At 53.2% G+C, this 18781-nt stretch overlaps 2 protein-coding genes across 4 annotated transcripts in view; both read right to left on the reverse strand.

The window, feature by feature from the left end:
* LARP1 (La ribonucleoprotein 1, translational regulator) overlaps positions 1–11377 on the reverse strand; it is a 42521-nt gene extending 31144 nt beyond the window's left edge. The window contains exon 1 of one of the 3 annotated variants that reach the window (XM_075766636.1): positions 10955–11377. In XM_075766636.1, the coding sequence (XP_075622751.1) occupies positions 10955–11306 (352 nt within the window). In that variant the 5' untranslated portion in view covers positions 11307–11377. The remainder of the gene's footprint in view (positions 1–10954) is intronic. The other 2 variants (XM_075766634.1, XM_075766633.1) reach the window with 2 other exon arrangements.
* GALNT10 (polypeptide N-acetylgalactosaminyltransferase 10) overlaps positions 1–18781 on the reverse strand; it is a 271077-nt gene that overhangs the window by 97404 nt on the left and 154892 nt on the right. The window lies entirely within an intron of this gene.

Genomic DNA, 18781 nt, shown 5'->3' on the forward strand with positions numbered 1-18781 from the left:
ATACATTTTCAGTGTATAAATGACTGTGGTTTTGGTGAAACTCAGCTGGGGTGCCTCTGCTAACTTCATGTACTTGAAAAGGGATAAAAACTTCCAGCATTACCAAGTTGCAAGAGTTTTCCACCCCTGGAAAAAAACCCACCTACTCCAAAATCAGAGCATTATCTGTCTGAGATAGCTCCCTAGCTTTAACTTCACACCACACACTAAAATAAATTAGCACCTTAATGCTGATGTTCGGTCTCTTCTGGACAAAAGGGAAGCAGAGCTGACCAAGCAAGGCTGCAACTGGCTGAACATGCGGTCACCTATGAGACCGGCACCATGCCCAGCAACAGCACCTTTCAGAGATCCGCTTGGAAGAGGGTCCAGGTCTCTTCTCTAAGCACCAGAGATGCAAACAGGGTTCTGGGGAATGCATCTGGTCAATCTGACCAGAAAAAATGAGAACTCTCCAAACAGGCAGTAATGCCAATCCAACACTCACACAGGCACACAAGGAATAACTGTAAGGTCACGGCTGTTTTTTCTCCCATCCACTTATCAGCGCTTACAGTGGAGAGAACAAACACTGGGTGTTCTCTCCCGTTAACCCCTTCTTCCCTCATCTCCAAAATGGACAAGCAGCAAACCACTGCTGCTCCAACCAGAAGCCCTAATTTATACACCCAACGAAAAGCTACAGAGAAAGTACAAGGCACCTTAAAGATGCCCGATTACTGTTCCCATGAAGCACCTGGTGACCCAGCTCTCTGCCTCACATCCTTTAATCACCAGTAAGCCTGAAGTGACACCGCTGGAAGTCTCCAGCCTTCCAGGTGACCAACCCTACATGAGTCTGGACCTAATGGCCACAGTCACCCTGCCCAAACTGTACCTCAAGCTACTGGATATTGACCAGGCACAGTAAAATTTCAGGCACGGTAAAGCAAAATTAACATGTCTCAGAGACTCTTGTTGAAACACAGGAACCATTTTGGTGCGGCCCAGAAGCCAACTAGATCCCAGGCTGTGGAAACAGATACAGCATGGGGTTTCCCTCTGACAGCGTTATCGCACACAGCTCTGCAACACATCTGCATGCACATCAAGTCTCAGGCACCGTATCGAAGCTTTGTCTAAGGACAGCTCAATAAGCTGTGAGCAAGACAGATCCTTCTCCCTACAGAGAAGGATCCATTATCGCAGCCAGAAATCTGGCCTCTCCACGAAAGAGGACCCCCCTCCCCCCCCAACTCCTCAAAAGCCCCAGTGTCACCGGTATGCCCCATAAAGTCAGGCAGGGATGCCATAAATCCCTGTGAAAACCCCAGGAAACTCTAAATTGCAAGGTTCTCTCCACCTTAGGGCTGCAGGCAGAGGGCCAAGCAGGGGGTCTGCAGGATACACAAGGCAGCACAGTGAAGACAACGTAATTAAATCTCTTAACTGAATTAGAAATCATCAGACTCAGTCTGAGACGTTCCCCGCCTCCGGTCCAGGCTATCTGGTTGGTTTTGATCAAACACACAGCTTTTCCAATCACCCTCCAAACTCCATCCTTGCTTAGTTCCACTTCTCTGCTGTTAACTAGATCAACTAAGATTTCAGCTCCTACTGAAGAAGGTTGACTGCCTGTAATCTGCCACATCTCTTCCAAATCAACTTCACAGTTGTACTTACAGGTTTAATTTTACATTTTAAAAACGTGGGTCACTCACAGCAAGTTTCTCCCTGCACAGTGTGCAACTGTCACATCTGTCATTCCCTGATTAAGAAAAAGGGGAGCTAGAAGAGTTCACCCAAGATTGGAAAGCCAAAAGAAATCAGTCCCCCTTTGTTCAGCTCGGTGCAAGACCCTTTGCAGTGGCGGAGCATTTCTGAGCACTCAGAAGATGCATTAGATCACATTAGGTATTCCCCCGAGCTCTCAAGGTTTAGCTGGGAGTTGGGAAGTGAAATTTAATATGATTACAGACAGCACAGTCTCATGCTTTGTCATCTCAGCACATGGCGGAGACACCTCCGTGATTTGCTTTTCTGTCTTGTTGGGTGGGATCTCGTGAACAAATATCCTATCACTTCTGTTTCAGAGTAAAACCTCCAACAACATTTTTGGGATGTATTCCTCCACATTTCAGTATCTGCTGCTATGGTCACATAATTTCTCAGCATCACGCACACTGATGTCACTCTTTACACTTAATTATTTGCTCTGTTTTTTCCTTTACTTGCCCCCTTGCACAGCCTTGTAGCCGACGTGCCAACGCTAACCAGGAGGTGCACAGGTAGGGCGAAGTGCTTCAGTCACTCCTTTAAATATCTCTCTCTGTGCTAGGTGAGGCCAAAAGCGAGGACATAAACAGACATTACTCTTCAAGTATGCTGACTTTGTGACTATTTGAAAGGGCTACAGTAAAGGTATAAAGTTATTGTAGTGAGAATCCTAAGTGTCTTGCAGGAGTAAACTCAGTGCTTCTTTTACAGCATTTAATACAAAAAAATAGAAGATCTGACCTTGGAGAACCTGAAGAAATTAATTTCCTGTAGTCTGAAATGAAGTGAATGTTGGCTTATCAAACATTTGAGTGTTGTTTATTAACCGTAAGTTCTCACTATTTCATTCCATCACTGGCTTCATCATCTGTAAGTGTGCAAACCAGATAGTGTAGTAACTAACATTTGGAAAATTAATAATCACTCATTTGCACCACTGACCAGAAGCTTTCAAAAGCACAGTTATAATAATAATAAAAAAAAAAAAAAGAAAGCAGAGTGAATTTAGTGCAATGGCTGAATACATATTACAAATAATCTGCTTAGAGACAGTGCCAAGTATTTAGCAGCGAACCCACCTTCTGGCAGCACCTCCGAGTTACCAGGCAGGTAAGACACCAATCTCCCCACACACCTTTTCTCTTACTTTCCCATCAACAAAACTCTACCCTTTCCTCATTTTTGTGGCTTTTCCAATTTCATACTTGTTTCCCCACATATTTGGTCAGGAAAAACTCACCTCTTTTCTCAGCATTTCAGACTTTTTAAAACCTAACTTATCTAGCCCTGAAAACCCTCTGTTCTCTCCATGCATGCATCCGGCAGGCAAGTCAAAAAAAGTCAAATGACTACCAGGAAAGGAGAAGAGATAAGCAGCCCCCTGCGCGCTCCCTCTTGCCGGCGGATCCCTTCCAGTGCGCAGCCATGCCCTGCAGACTGCAGAGTCACTCTGCAGGAGCACGGCACATGCTGCCGTTCAGCTGGAAAAACGTGCTCAGCAGAGTGCTCGGGAGGGACTCTGCTTCCTCCCACCACCCCTGAGCCTCCAGGGCTGCACCCCCATACCTGAGTAGGGAAGAGTGGACCAGCACTGGGCTCCCACGTGCGTGCCGACCCCTCAGGCTTGCACAGCCCCTCCAGCTGCACTGGTGCCCAGTGGGAAGGACACACAGCACATTTCCGTCCCCCCGCCCAGCTTTCCAATCACAGTTTAAACTCTGGCTCGTGTGTCAAGGACACGTGAGGTTCACAAGCCCCATCCAAGCCCCCATTTCTCCCTAGTGCTATCGCTCTTACCCTCACCAAGGGATCTCTGCAGAGCCTGCCAGAGACCAAACAAGTCACACTGTGGAGCACTGGAGATGCTTCTCCTCCACCACCTTCCTCATGGGGCAGGGATGCCTCTCCTGTGCCCGGTCAGAAGCCAGGGCCACTTTGGGGAGCAAGTCAGGAGTGGAGAGAAGCACCTGCGGGCATGTGGCCAGGTCACGGGCCAGCTCTGCATGCTAAAGCAGCAGGTTACAGACCTGTTTCCAGCCACTTCAAGGGATGCCTGGCAAGAAGCAAACGTGCTTCCCCGGGCGCACAGGTCAGGGCAAACTGCGCCCGACAGCATGTTGTACGCGCCACGCACACTCCGGAGGGAACTGGAGTGCCATTTTCTAGATAAAGTGAGCAAAGGGCACCTGCATCACCTCTCAGTGCCACCAGAGCCAGACTGAGCAGCACTGACAGACCTCAGTCACACCAACAGCCACCTCCATTGGCCATTTCTAAAGCAAACAGTCTTCTACCTGACCTGTTGTGCCAGAGCATCCAATACAGCCAGGGCCACCGTGGTCACCTCCCACACACCATCAGCCCCAAGCTATCCGTGGCAGAGATCTCTACCAATCCTTCCAATTTGTGACCATGTAAAGGAATAGGATGACTCAAAACAAAACAGAAAAAAAATAAAATCACAACCACCGCAGAGTACTGAAGCCAGCTGCCTGCTGCACGTTTCCATATAGCGATGCAACACACGGAAGTGTCGAGGTGAGCTGCTACTCCTAAGTCAGCTTTGCTTCAGAAGGACACTGAAGGTAAACCACTGATAATGCAGGTATTAGATCAGCCAGTTCACAGCCCTTCCTCCCTCTCCTCGCATGTCACAGCAGAATATCCCCAGCACATATTGCTTTAATGCTGCAGGAAGAGCTCTTGATCCTAGCAAGGTCCACAGCGAGTGTCACACCGAAGTTGGGCCAGACTTGCTAAGGATGGCTCCGGCAGCTCAGCCAGCACTGGCAGCACGGTGCAATACCGAAACCAGCAGAGCTACAACACATCACGTGCCAGTTTGCTCAGGAAAGGCCATCTACCCAGGCCTGCCCACAGAAGCCCCCCAAACTGTAGCACAAACCTGTACTCTCACAGAGGAAAGTTCAGTTAGGAGGCTCTTCTGGGAACCTGCAATTACAGGATGAGCCTCTGTTTAGAAACATGTTGACACTTGACTTGACCACTGTTTCCACAACCCTTCCCAAAACAAATGCGTATCTTGCACAGTATTAGAATTGCTATCAGCAAACCTATTTTCACCAAATGCCTCATGCCAGTTTTTACTCCACAGCTGCGGGACCTTCATGTGCACACTCGCTTCTCTGTTCAGCCCAGCAATCCAGACAGACCATGACCTGGGACTGTCCCCACACAGAAGCCTGGTAATGGATTTATTCAAGGCCAAATTCAGTTCCCATTTGTTCTGGTCACCAACTATTGTTGCCTAAATACACAAGTAGCTGCTTTAAGTTTTCACAGTACTACATTAACTTCTTCGAAGCCTTTCTTCTACCTCTCCTCTGACCTGCTCAAGTCATGAAGCTGTATCATTTGCTACTGGATCTTCAAATTAGCCAGTTATTTCAATGCAAGGAGAAAAGCCTCCCAATTCCACTCAGAGATCATGAATAAGGACCTGGAGCTGCAGAATGAGTTTGGAACTGACGCCTGGTCTCAAGCAAAGAAAGGGACAAATGCAGAGCTGGCCATGCCAGAGACCACACATCCACACAGAGTACCCAGAGCTTTACCCAACCCCAGGAGATGACTTCTTGCCCGTGCAAAGCTCCACCCAGATGGCATTACCACCATGAAAGCCCAGCAGGTATCACCAAGGTCACACCACCTCTTTTCCTGAGCTCCCTGTGTGCACAGTGAGCCAGGGATCTGACAGAGCCAGCAGAGTGGAGACTTAAGCCCTTGGTGCCAAGTCAGTGAAGTTCCAATGCCAAAACAACCAGAGGATAAATAACATTTTAAAGACCGTAATGTAAATGCGTATCGTGGTTGGGAATGAAAAAAGCTCACCACTCCCAACTGGGCTTAGGGTAAGAGCAGAGCAAAAAGCCTTCCCAGCTCTCCTATCAGGTACCTGCCACATCCACAGCAAGGCCACCGTACCTCTGTTCACCTGGTTACGGAGATGGGAGCAGAGCTCCTCTGAGAGATGTACCACCATCCTCTGGCAGTATTCCAGTGTATTAAAGTTTTCATTAAGATATTGTTGTTTTTTAAACCCTTGTTGTTTGCAGTCGTAGTAACTGTAAAGATTAAAATGTTCAACCTGGTCGAGGCAGCACAGCTTTCTACTAAAATGCCCATTCCTTATTTAGCCAAACAAGTATTACCACTGAGGTGGTGTCGGAGATTCATTACAAAGTAGTTTTAAGTATGCACAGAGCAACCTAATTCTATCCAAGTTGGCATTCGGCGTTCCCCTGAGGACAATTTCACACTATTCAAAAGCACAGTGAAAGGATCAGGTGTCATAATTTGGAAGGGAGAGCAGAGCCTTGCAGCCCCAGTGCCCCCATTCCCAGCTCTGCTTTTTGCACTTGATTTATCTTAACATCTGACCCAAGTCCATCCTTCCGCTGCCCAATCCAGTGATCCCTGGTGCAATCCTGATGCAAACTCCCATGGCACCACAGACAATAAAGAGCTTAAAAGAGTCGCAAAAGTAAGGAGGTCGTTGGTGAGAATCCTCCAGCGACGCCTCGAACCCGGCAATCTAGAACTGGAGGTCGCGACAGAAGCAAGCGCTGAAGCCCAGCAACCAGGGCCGGTGAGTCAGCTCTCAGGAGCTGTGCCGCATTCCCCAGCCTTCCCGAAACAAACAGTGCAGAACAGGGCAAAGGTCCAGCACAAATCTGAAGGGCAAAGGTATGCAGGGAAGGGAAAACACTAACCTTCACAGTTTTTAGGAGCAGTGAGTTCCAGTTACCCTCTTTCTCCCCAACAAGATGGGAAGAGTTACTCAAACATGAGTTGCAGGATTAGAACAAAACAGTATTTCAGAGAGGAAACTTGGGGTGGTGGGGGAGAAGACTCTTACTGCGATAGCAGCTCTGTTGCAACAGCCAGCCAGGAGAGCTCCACAATTACATGCCACGACAGAGTGAGAGTTGCCCAACACTTTGGAAATAGGTGTGTGCGGCACTACCAAGCTGGATACCCAAGCAGGCAGATGCGCGCATCTACTCTGAATGCAAAGTAATACCAAAGGTAAAATAAGCTTCCCATACATCTTATCTCCTGTACTGGAGGCTAGTTTCAAGGAAAGCCCTATGGGGACTTAGTCAGCAAGGGGTGAGAAGCTAATGAATCTTCCCCTGCCTTCTCCTCAGTACCAGGAGCCAACCCAGCCTCTGCTCTGGCATAGAGCAACACGCGCTCTCTCTGAACAATAGTCAGCTAACCTCTGGTGCTTGCTGCTGGCAACTAAGGTGTGCCTTCTGGAAAGTACTGCTTATCCTCCCAGCACATCTGCCAAACGGCAAGCAAGAAACTCTACTCGAGAAATTAAAACACCTCCTGCATCTCCACTAGGAAATACACTGCTTTCTCCTTGCTGAGTGTTTGCAACCAGAATGAAAACTGGCATAATAGTTAGCATGGGCAAAGCTCGGCAATTGCAGCAGCAGTCGTTAAAACCTGCGTGTTCTTACTTCCAAGATGTAAATGGCTTTAAAAATTAAGAAGTGCCAAGTGTCTTGATGCAACATTTCTTGAAATAAATCCAGCAGGTTTTCAAAACGGGGTGCTGTTAACACCTGTCTGCACCAATGCTTACATCAGCACCAACCCCGGTGCAGGGCACAGCGGAGGAGTACAGCATGTTCCAGAAGGTCGAGTTGTCTTAACTGCAAGCCACACTCCTCCTCTATACAAGAATTTGAAAAATTAGTTTGAATTTGTTTTCTAGCCAAAAGTGCAAAGCTGTTTTTGCCAGAAAATGCTTCCTTCGCTACTGCAGACACACACACACACACTACCATCATGCCTTCGCCAGTCAGTCTGCTGGCTGCATTTATTTACATGATAAGAAGAGAATGTATAATAATGAGAGGACAGTCACACAGCCCTTGTTACTAGATCATCAGAGAGTAAAAATGAGGCATCATTACCAGCTCCACCAGCATCCCTCACAAGCAGTAAGCAGCGTCAAGTACGAGACTTACCACGTAGGACAGGAGCATGTATTATCCCAGGACTCAAAGGATCCCCTCTGCTCTCTTGTACCCTGACTGAAATACACATGAATGGAAACCTAACACGCATCTCGTCAAGACACCAGGAAAATCTTCTGGTGTGCCACTTCAGCTGAGCCTCAGCCTCTGCTTATAGCATCAGCAGTATCACTGTTGTCTAATTAGATCTAATGGTTGCTCCACTTACTGCCATGCCGTCGTGCTTTTGGGAGGAGGGGTTAAGAAGGAGAGGCTTTGCTTCAATAGTCCTCCCTCCTGAAAAAGCAGAAACATTTACTCAAACATCCTATTGCAAACCTCACTGTCAACCTTGAGCATAAAAATGCTGCAGCAGGAGGCAAGACATCAACTTCTGAAGATAAATCCTAATCCGTCAAAAAAGGACGCTGTTCTTCAATGCCTCCATCAGTCCCCCGATGCATTCAACATTCCAGCTGCAGCAAGTCAGTTCAAAACAAGCGGAGGTGAATTTGTGAAGCTCTTCCCTATCCATATTCTGACAGACACAGCAGAAACTCACAAAGATCTTGAGGGTAGCTCTGTTTTCTCTGGGCCAGAGCTCAATGCCTTTACTTTTATAAGTACTAATTCAAACAGACCATTACAGAATGGGTGAACACCTAAGGAGCAGGTCTTGTCCATTAAATCTGCTCTACGGGTCTATAATTAATATAATCATTATAACAAAATCAGGGCTTTCAAAGCCTGTAGAACAAGTCATAGAGGGATCCCTTTATCTTTACAGAGCTGTCCTCACCAGGCTCCTCAGTGTCCTCACTACCTCCGGCGCGATCAGGGCTGGAAACATTTAATATCTCCAGCACACAAGCACTGCTCTGGGAGCACTGCTGGATCATGAGCCATGGTTTTCTAAGCTCTGTTGAAACCCCCAAAACATCTAGCAGTGACTTCCCAGAATCTAAAAGCTCTCAGTCTGCTTCAAGCGTACAAAGGAGTCACTTTCTTTAGGTGATCTCCTGCAGGTTACCGCAACACAACTCACCTCACCAGCACCGTCTTTTGCACAAACTCACACTCCAGATATTTTTTTGGTAAGCGTCTGCCAAGAGAAATCCTCCACCCAAAGCAAAGAAGACACAACAGGAGCCTGCAAACTCTACGAGAGGGTACTTGTGCGAAGGGCCGCCAGGCAAGGTCAGCTGCCAGCCTGCCTCTCGTGGGAGCTCGCCAGCCGTGTTTATTTTACACGTTTTCTCTTCTGCTAACGAACAGGCAGCAAAAGAAACAATGCCCCAAGAGAGAATAGCCAAGCGGCAGTGTCTGGGGCACTGCAGGAACCAGTCGCCGCTGCCAAGCATCCCCAAACGCACCACTAACCAATTCCACTACTTAAACACCTTCAGGAATACAGGCACAATTGTGCCAAGCCCAAGAAAATTCCGACTGTTGCAGCATTAGTCCCTTACCGTACCATAGGGTGGACATGCTACCGACACATTGTCCCTCAAAAAATCATCTCAGGATTTGCAAGGGCCCCCTCCTTGCATTGGGCATACGGCCTCGTGTCTGCTCAGTTTGATGAGTCACCCACCTTTGCGATGGGCCTGGTAACGAATCTGGATGCGCCTTAGACACGAGCCTCAAACAGGAACGTTCAATCTTGCAGTTTTGCATCTTTTGGTTTTATTTCTAGGGACTGTTACTCAAGAAGGCAGCAGGATGGAGCGCAGCTTTCGCACAAAGGAACGATGTGACCGGTTTTATGTCATACCACAAGAGGCGAATGCGGACAGCAACGCTGCCCTGGATTTTGTTAAGGTTTGCTTATGTTGGTGCACACAATGACAAACCACCAAACAATGTGGACACGCACTTTTACCTAGCACAATTAGCTTGTCCATACTCCCCACTAAGATGACAGCTTTCCAGGTGGAAATTGCAGAGCTGTCCATCTTTCAAAGATCAATGCTTCTGATGAATCATCACACTAGGCAGTAACAGTTCTTACAAAACAGCAGCACATACAGTAATTGGGAATCTGATGTCATATCTGGCAGTGCAATTAGAGTTAACAGAAGCTGGTCAGAAAAATTATAAAGTCTTTCCCAAACAAGACGCTTAGTGAAAGCTTCTATGCTTTCCTCTTAGTACTGATTCCCTTGAAGCAGGTATGAGAGATGGCCTCCTGGTAAGAGCAGCACCTATCCCGACTTCAGAGGAAATGGTGTTCTGCAATTTTAGCTTTTGCTGACGACAGCAACGGGTTACAAACACGATTTGGACAGCGTCACCCCATCGCCACCGCTGGAGGCTGCCCCTTCGCTTCCCCACGCGACTCCATTTTGGGGACACCCCCCCTCCCCAGCCGCGCACTCTTCACCGCTGACAACCTCTATTCACGGCTGCAAGCGTGCAGGGGCACAGCCGCGCTCGGCCGCCGCCGCAGCCCCCGGCCCCGCCGCCATGAGTCGGCAGAGAAAGGCGGCGCGGCCTGCACGCCGGGTGAGCCGCCGCCGCACACGTGGGGCAGCGCTAGGCCGCGGCCGGGGAAGGGCCCCCGGGGGGGCGGTGGCGGAGAGCGGCAAGGGCCGGGCCGCGCTCCCGGGGGAAGCCGCACGCTGGCGGCGCCCGGGGAAGCGACCACGTTGCCTGCGCTGCGCTGCGGCGGAATGCTGGGAGCTGGGGGGGGGGGGGGGGGGCCGCTCTCAGCGGGGCGAGCGCCGCGTGCCCGCCGCCGGGGCCCGACCGCCGAGTGCCTTCGGCCGCCTCGCGCCGCGGCCTTGCGCTTTCGGCCGCCTCGCGCTCGAGCCCGCCTCGCAACCACCGGGCCCTCAGCGTCCCCCGCCTCCCCCCCCCCTCCCCCGCCGCCGCCTCATGGCCGCTGCCCGGGCCGGGCCGCGCTCCCCTCCCCCGCACACGCGCTCACCGCCTCATGGCCACGGACGGCGCCGCCGCTTCCTACTTCCAGCGCCCCCCTCTCACACACACACCGCCGCCACCCCCCCCACGCCGCGCTCCCCTCACGCCGGCCGCAGCCCCGCTCCCCGGCAGGCCTCAGGCGCGGCGCCGTCCCCACGCCGTGCCGCATGGCGCGGCCGGCCGGGGCGCGGTCGGCGGCGCAAGCAACCTTCCCCCCGCGTCCTGCGCGGCCCCCCCCCCCGCCCCAACCTCTCTCCAACCCCCACCCCCCCCCGGGCACCCACCTGGAGGCGACTGTCCGTTCACCGCCGGCGTGGCGGCGGGGGCGTTCTTCGTCCAGGGGTTCACCTTGGGCGGCGGGGCCTCGATGAACTCCCGGCGCCCCGCGCCGCCCGCCTCGCCGCCGTCCTCCGCCTCGCCTCCCGCCCTCAGGAGGCTCTCCTTCTCCTGGTTATTGCTCTCCTCCTTCTGCTGCTTGGCGCTGGGCGGCCGCAGCGCCGCGGGACCGCCGTCGGGGCCCATGGGCGGCTCGCCCTTCTCCCGGCCGCCGTCCTGCGGCGGCTTCAGCACCAGGGCGCGCTCCTCGGCGGGGAGCAGCGGGGCGCCGGGCAGCAGCGCCTCCACCTGCGTCGCCATCTGCGCGCCCCCGCCCCGCCGGGGAACTCCCCTCGCACGCGGCGCCCCCGAGCCCCGTCGCGCTGCCCGGCCCCCCCCTCCCCCCCCTACCGCCGCCGCAATATGGAGACGCGCGGAGACCACGCGACTGCCGCGGGGGCGCGCGCCGCGCCGGCTCGAGCGCGCCGCCGGCGAGGGGAGGGGCAGGGCGCGCCCCCGCGGGCCGGCCGGCGGCGCGCACGTGCCTGATGCAACGCCCGGCCGCGGGGGGGGTGTGGGGTGTGGGGGGGGGGGCACTTAAAGGGGCCGTAACGGGTGGGGCGGGGTGGGGGTACCGGGTCGTTCCCCGAGTCTCCGCGGTGGGGGTAAGCCCTGCCGCCGGGCTTCATCCCGGTCCTGCCGGCTGGGAGAAGCCCTGCTCCGGCTCGGGGTTCCGGTGGCGGTTCGGGGGGCTCCGGGGCTCCCCGGTGCGTTCCGCACCGGGGAGCCCCGGAGCCCCCCGAACCCTCAGCGACGCACTGCTGCAGAAGCGGGGGTGGGTGGGTTGCCGTGAGGCACCTCCAGCCGGATGTGAACCGGGGAGCAACGCCTGTCGCCGGGGTGGTGTTCCACGCGTCAACCCGGAGCCGAGGCACCGGGATGCTCTCGGGTACCCACGGCCGGGGATAACGGAGCACCCCGTTTCTCCCCAGAAAGGTTCATCTGGAAGCTCCAGGGTGTCCTGTAGCCCCGGTGAGACGTCTGCGCAGGAGACCCCGCAGCGTGACAAGGCACTGAAGACGTAGCTCCCAGCTGACGGTGCGTGGAGGAGGGTGAAAAGTTGGTTTCACAGCGGAGCTGTTAGAAGGAAAGAAGAGACAAACATGAGCTCAGCACCCCGTTCGGGAGGGCAACAGCGTCAAGGGTCTGGCGGATCTGCAGAGGGAGTCTCAGGCTATCAGGGATGCTCCGCTGAGACCATCTCTGTGTCCCTTGGTACGCAGCCTCTTGGCTCAGAGAGCACCCTCGTGTGCTGCAGCCTCGGGGATCACCACCGTGCACCACGCCCCAAATACATTTAAGAATCTGGCCAGTGAAATCCTAAAAGGAAGTTTGTGTAAGTTGATTTTGACTCCCGAAGAGCCGGCCACTGGCCTGGCTGTCTGTCTCAGTACCCAGCGGGGATGCGCTGATGCCTGAGTTGCAGTACCACGAGCTGCGTCCTGTACTCCATACCGCCCAGTCCCGTATTTGCTGGGGGGTCACTACGCTCATCGCACGCAGGGCTCGGGGGCTGCTCAACTCCCGTCGACTCGGGCCACCTTCCCCGCCAGCCAGGCTGGCACCTTTACCCTCTCTAGGAGCAGGTCCCCAGGTGGGGACTGCAGCCCATCGCTGGTGGAGGAAGGCGGCTGTGGCCAGGGGACGTGCAGCCCAGCGGGGTCCCTGCCCTGTCCCCCAGCTGGGGCGCAGTGTTCCTGCTGCCTGGTCCCTTTGGGATGCTGCTCTGCCTGCCACGTGAGCGGGAAGGAGCCTGCGGTGGCTGAGAGCCAAAGTGGCTCCAGGCGGGAGGGAGCTGGGCGAGTCTCAGCCTCCTCGGTGGCCAGCAAGGCCAAACCTCGGCAGAGTTTGAAGTATTAGAAAATAAATGCGTGGGTGAGGGGGGGAGAAAGGAAGCGTCCGTGCAACCTTTCTGCATCAGCCACAGGGACAAATCGCCTTGGCTGGTCAGCTCTCAAACACCCACCCTTCACGTGAAGGGAAGCTGAGTGTGCACCAACTCCAGCTGATGTAAACACACCAGCCGTGTCTAGCAAGCTCCACGCGCCCCACTCCTCCCTTGGTGTCCTCACCTCTGCTGGACCCACCTTCCCCAGCTCTGCCCAGTGTCTATGGCACTGGGATGTTCTGCTCCTCAGCTCGGGGGACTTGCTGAGAAGCAGTTAAGAAGTCACCACATTTCTGCAGTACAATCCACCGGGAACAAATCCAGCTCTGCTTTCCACAAATGCAACAAAAGCACCTAACCGTCATCCCCAAGCCTGCCTCTCCCCCTCATCCCTCGCCCCAGATGTGTCTCGGTGCCTGACCGCGCCACGCCAAGCGGCTCCGGGTGCTGCCTCCCAGCCCTATGCTGGCCCCACGAAGGCTCCGAGGAAGCAGTCCCCAGGGTAACTCCGCTGCTGAGCAGTGATTTGGGCAGGAGCTCCCCACCTCCCCGGCTCCTGTACAACAGTTTGCTTATTTCTCCCTGACTGAAGCCAGGCTTGCATATTTATCACAGACGCCCGGTTGCTTTGACACTGGCCTGAAGGTTTAAAGATCCTGTCATGGTGGCTGTTAACCTCTTTGAGCATCTCTGGGTCTCTCCTGGCCCTGGATATCCCCAGTTTCATTTCTGCCAGGCTGGCGACCTCACCTGGGGTCCCAACCCTCCCTTTGGGAACAGCTTTAATTCAGTGGCCTGGAGCTCAGGGTGTGTGGGGGGAGCACAATGCAGCCAGGGTGACTGATATACCCCTTAGCTCCACCATCCTGTTTGGATGGTGGCTCAGCCCCTTTCTCAGGTTCCACTTGCCTAATTTTGTCTCTATTCACACAAGCACCACGTTAGTCCACATCCAAGTGGAACAGGTTGAGCTGTTCTCCTTCAGCCCAATGCATTTTCCGCCTAGTCCTCATAAATCCCAGAGCAGGATGCTGCTAAGCCAGCAGGGTGGCTGACGGTTTACACGGAGCTACCAATACACTTAATCTTTTAGCTAATGTACTTTAAACAAACAACTTTGTGATAACAGTTTCTGAACTGACTGGTATTTAAGGAGGTATCAATACCTCTGGGGCATTTGTGGCCAAACCTGGAGTATTTTTCTCCTAAGTTGTGTTTGTAAATAACTAACATTAAAAAAAAAAAAAAAGAAGAAAAAAGAAATATCTTTTCTACTCTCATTCCCTCCAGCAGCAATGTGAAAACCAGAGCTGAGCCCAGCTAGGCAATACAGGTCTTACAATGACAGCAGCTACATCAGCAAGCGGCAGAGCCTGGCAGGCACTGGGGACAGGGGATCACCACGACACGTGGTGCCTGCCGTTTTACTTTAGCTCTAGCCTGGTCCCGAGGACCGAATGCCCATCAGTGGCTGCAGTGTCCTCTTGGTCACATCTCTTTTCCCCGTATCAGGGAGCTGTGCGGACTTCACAGTCGGCTCAGACTAGGAGCGTGCTTCCAAAGGGAATCTTCTCATTCCCCAGCTCCTTTGGACCAGCTGGCTCACTGCCGGCCAGTACAGGTCACACTGTTCCCTGGTGAGGTGAGTAGATGCAAGCCCAAGCTTTATTCACGAACGGTAGAATATTAAGGCTCGGGCACCTCTAACGCTTTGCAAAAGAGAAAGGAGATTTTGCCAAGAAAAGCCCAAACTTCCTATCCTGAGTCATACGCTTTGACTTATTTATGTAGTCATCACTGCTCCATGAATCCTGGCAGGCAGGAACGTTGTCAGGGACGACGCGCTCAAGGCTGGGCAGCCCTGCAGTGCAGCCCTCCAGCAAACTGCCCCTGAGAGCTGTGACAGCAGTCCTGCTCCCGAGGGACCTGCAAACGCAGCGTGACCGACCAAACCGCACGGCTGCCTCTGGGATCCACGGGGGAAAAGCTTTTCAAAGGGCACCCAGAGCTCATTCCTGTAAGAGAAAGATCACACTGGTGCAGAACCGTTCCCAGGTCTCAGGGCCACCAGTTACAACCCTAAGATCTAACTGGGAATTTTCAATTTCAGAAAACCTGACAGTTTCCCATTGAAAAATATCCATCTTGCCCTATCAGGATCCTCATCAGGAAACTCTAACCCAACCATTTCAGTCTGGATCAGGTTCTGTCCCACACTGGGGGGAAGCCCAAATGCCAGTGCCGGTTTGCAGCCCCAGCAGTGAGTGGGGCCGAGGGCAGGCTGCCAGCAAGCCCCCGTCACCCTGCCATGGCAGGTACCTCCCAAGCCCAGCAGACACCCACGAGTGGCACGCTGTGGCCATCACAAAACACTCAAGTATTTTTACAATAATACCCCAACTTTTTTATTCCTCTACCCCAAGTATCGGCATTTCAACCCACTTTAGCTCAGAACCAGAAGAAAGCGCCCGTTCCTTCGAGTTTCTGCCAGAGAGACCTCCTGCAACATCTCCTTGCTTAACCCCACTTTTAACCTCTCCTTGCTCAGGGTTTTTAACCCAGAACTCACACCCCTGCTCTGGGGAGAGGGGCCATGCACGAAAGCACCACATGCTGCCAGAGCAGCAAACTCTCCGCTTCTCCTGCCAGGAGCACACCGAGTGCTCACCGACAGTCCCGTAGGCTTTTTCTATCTGCAGTCGTGTGATCTGGAGAGATGGAAGATACTCCCTGGCTCTGAGACAAATGCGCTTGGACCCTTTTAGCAAAGCATATGAACGATCAGCGTGAAGAGTGGATATATTCACACTAGTAAGTAATTTTCAACCCACGTAATAAAACAGCAGACGCTAACGAGTTCCATTACATCCCCATTAAAGAGTGCTTCTGCTTAACAGGACTCCACGGCCCAGGGGTTCGGGCTCGGGCTTGGCGGTTTGATGTTGCAGCCCAGCCACGGGCACCGTGCTGCTGAGGCCACTCATGCCACGCGTGGGGTAGAAACCAGCTCCCGTCAGCTCTGCGGAGCCGCTGGCTCCTCGCCGCTCCCACCCATTTTGTGCCCACCGGGAAGTGGTGCTGCAAAGGTGTTTGTGTCCAGAGTGTGTTGCATGGATTTGCCTGGTGTAAAAAAGTTAGATTTAAATGAAAGTAAATAGCCCATAATTAAAAATCTGAAGCCTGCTATGCAGTTTTTGCATGTTTTTAATAAATGGATTGGAGGGGGGAATATCCAATGATACGTAACTGCTTTTATCGTCACAAGTTTTTTATCCAAAAGCCACAGTTCTTGTAGGACCGTCCCAAAGCAAATAAATAACCTTGTCTACTCAAGAAAAATTCTGAAAACACCCCCATTTCATAGTTATTGATGGCATTGGCTGTAGAAAGCAATTCATCCTCTAGACGAGAATTTCCCACCTTGTATATTTTGCTGTAGATATATTAGCCCAAGATGGCTTAACATGTCCCCTAAGTCATTTCGGTTTCCAGGTGCTCATGTAAACATGGCATAAGTTGCCCACCGAGGCTGATACTTTCTTTGATGGATATTTACCCTCCATGCCACCCCTCTACCATCAGAAATTTCAGCAAAAACATTTCAGACACTTCTACAAAGAGAAATGAGGTATAAATGCTCTAGCATCCATCTTCAAAATGCCTTAAGCTCTCTGTGCTTCAGATGAGACGTCCTGCATCCTTCCCAGGTCCCGGGCTGCCCACAGCAGCCCTGGAAGCCCCTGGCTCAGCCCAGCTGGGGATGTGCCATTCCCACGGAGAAGCGATGTGTGCTGGCAATGTGCTGCGAGTCCCGGGAGCCCACGTTTCTCTGCCATCAGCACCTTGCGCCAGAGCTGTCCGGTGACATACATCTTTCTGCCTCGTGCCTAATGTGCAGGGAGGCAGCAGCCAGCAGCTGCTCTACAGAGCTCAATTAATTCAAGTGGTGGCAGCTTGTGCAGGTGCCCTAAAAGCTCCCAAAGACTCAAGGTGAGAATCAATAAGATTTACGGATGGAATTGCTGGGGTATTTTCCTCTAAGCACCTAAGGATAATTAACAGCCAAAAGGCTCGGAGTCAACCATTAAAGTTATGAAATACTAAATCAGAGGCAGCTCCCAGAAGCTTCATTCACTCCCTTTGCAGGTTGTACATTCACAACAAAACCATCAGCCATCCACAGCCGCAAATTCTCTCTTTTCCCATGGGACTCCTGCTCCTTTCAGTGGCTGGCAGTTCTTTAAATATTGTCTTACCCCTCTGAAATCAAAGCAAAGCCCTGGGCTTTGCCATTCAAATCTTACCCTGACCCACAGCACAATTACATCGCTGCCGGGTATTTCTCTGGCCAGCAGCACGCTAGAATCTGTGTGCTGCACTGATAGGTATGGATCCGATGAGTGCTGCTGTCCTCCTTGGATAGCTAGGGAACAGAGAAATGGTGAGAAGAAAAGTTGAAAGCTTCTTATTTTGTGTGCAAGAGCTCAGACTTTTGCTCCCCCCGCAACTTCCTGGGGCACCGGGCATCCTACCACAATGCTCTCCTTCCCACTTTTGCAGCCACATCGACTCTGGCACCAGGCACAAGCACCCAGCAGCCCGGGCTCTGGTGGGCATCACGGGGGTACCAGAGGAGGGGGAACTGGGCAGGAAACCCCATTGAGGGAGCCAGTCCTGAAGGGTGGAGGCCGAGCTGCCTGGCTGGCTCTCCCGCACGACGTTCAGGTCTCCTCCCATCACCCGCAGCAGAGGGTCTCCGCACACCCGCTGCCTCCCCAGCCCAGCCAGGCTGCCTGCCCCGAGCACCAGCCGTCACGCCGCAGGTGACAAAGGATTCCGGGAGGGTACAGGGCATCTCTCTGTGAGCAAGAGCTGCATCGTGCACATGAACAAAGGGGCCAAAGCGGGGGCAGCTCCATACCTGGCCCTGCCTGACCCCCAGGTGTGACCAAATGACCTTCCTTTAACTGCAGGGATGTGCTGTCGCACTCCAGGGGTGATGAGGATCTTCCTCCACCACGCACTGCTCCCGTCCCTGCTCCCATTGTGGGGAGATTTCCGTGCTGAGCTGGTTTTCCTGGCTTTCCTCTGCACACTGTCTCTTGGGGAGATCTCCATCCCGCACAGACACTCCCTCCAGCCAGCACCACTGTCCCACTGCACCCAGCACCCTGGGTGCAGGGGGCGGCCATGGCTCTATCCTGCTCCGAGCATCCCCTCCTCTCCACTTGTGTCCTGCAGTGAGCCGGGCTCTCTGGCTGTAACTCCCACCCAGCCTTGCCAGCTTTGTGTTTGCTTTCCCAAATATTTTGCTGGTGCAAAGGAAACATCAGCCTGCTGAATCGTGGGCTGAGCCACCTCCACCTCCAAGCTGAAGGCCCACAAAGTGGGAGAGATGATAAACTGCAAGCAAAGCAATGCCAGACCATAGACCAGCACGCATTAGTCCTCCCCCCCCACCGCCAGCCTGTCCTGGTGCCACCAAGTCAAGCTGGGGACAGTCCCCTTAGCCAGGACGTTGGCACCACCACCGAGCTCGCCGCAGCCTCCCGATAACACCCCGTCAGCAGCTGATCAGCGAGTCAGAGGTAAAAGGGCTTCAGTAAAGTGCAGTGCCAGCACCCAGCCGTGGCCACTGTTGTACAAGCACGGTCCGTGGGACACAGGCGGGGGGATTAAGAGATCTGTGTCAGCAGCAGGCCTGTGTATACAAACATGGCAGCTAAAAGGGCTCATGTTTGTGTTTTGTCCCCAGGAAGGTCATCGGGGATGGGAATGAGTTGTGGAGGGGCAGACGTGCGGCGTCCGTGTCAGCCTTCTTCTTCAGCCAGAGCAGCCAGCGGGTTTT

This window comes from Balearica regulorum, chromosome 14 (assembly GCF_011004875.1).
Source record: "Balearica regulorum gibbericeps isolate bBalReg1 chromosome 14, bBalReg1.pri, whole genome shotgun sequence".
Classification (NCBI taxonomy): Eukaryota; Metazoa; Chordata; class Aves; order Gruiformes; family Gruidae; genus Balearica; species Balearica regulorum.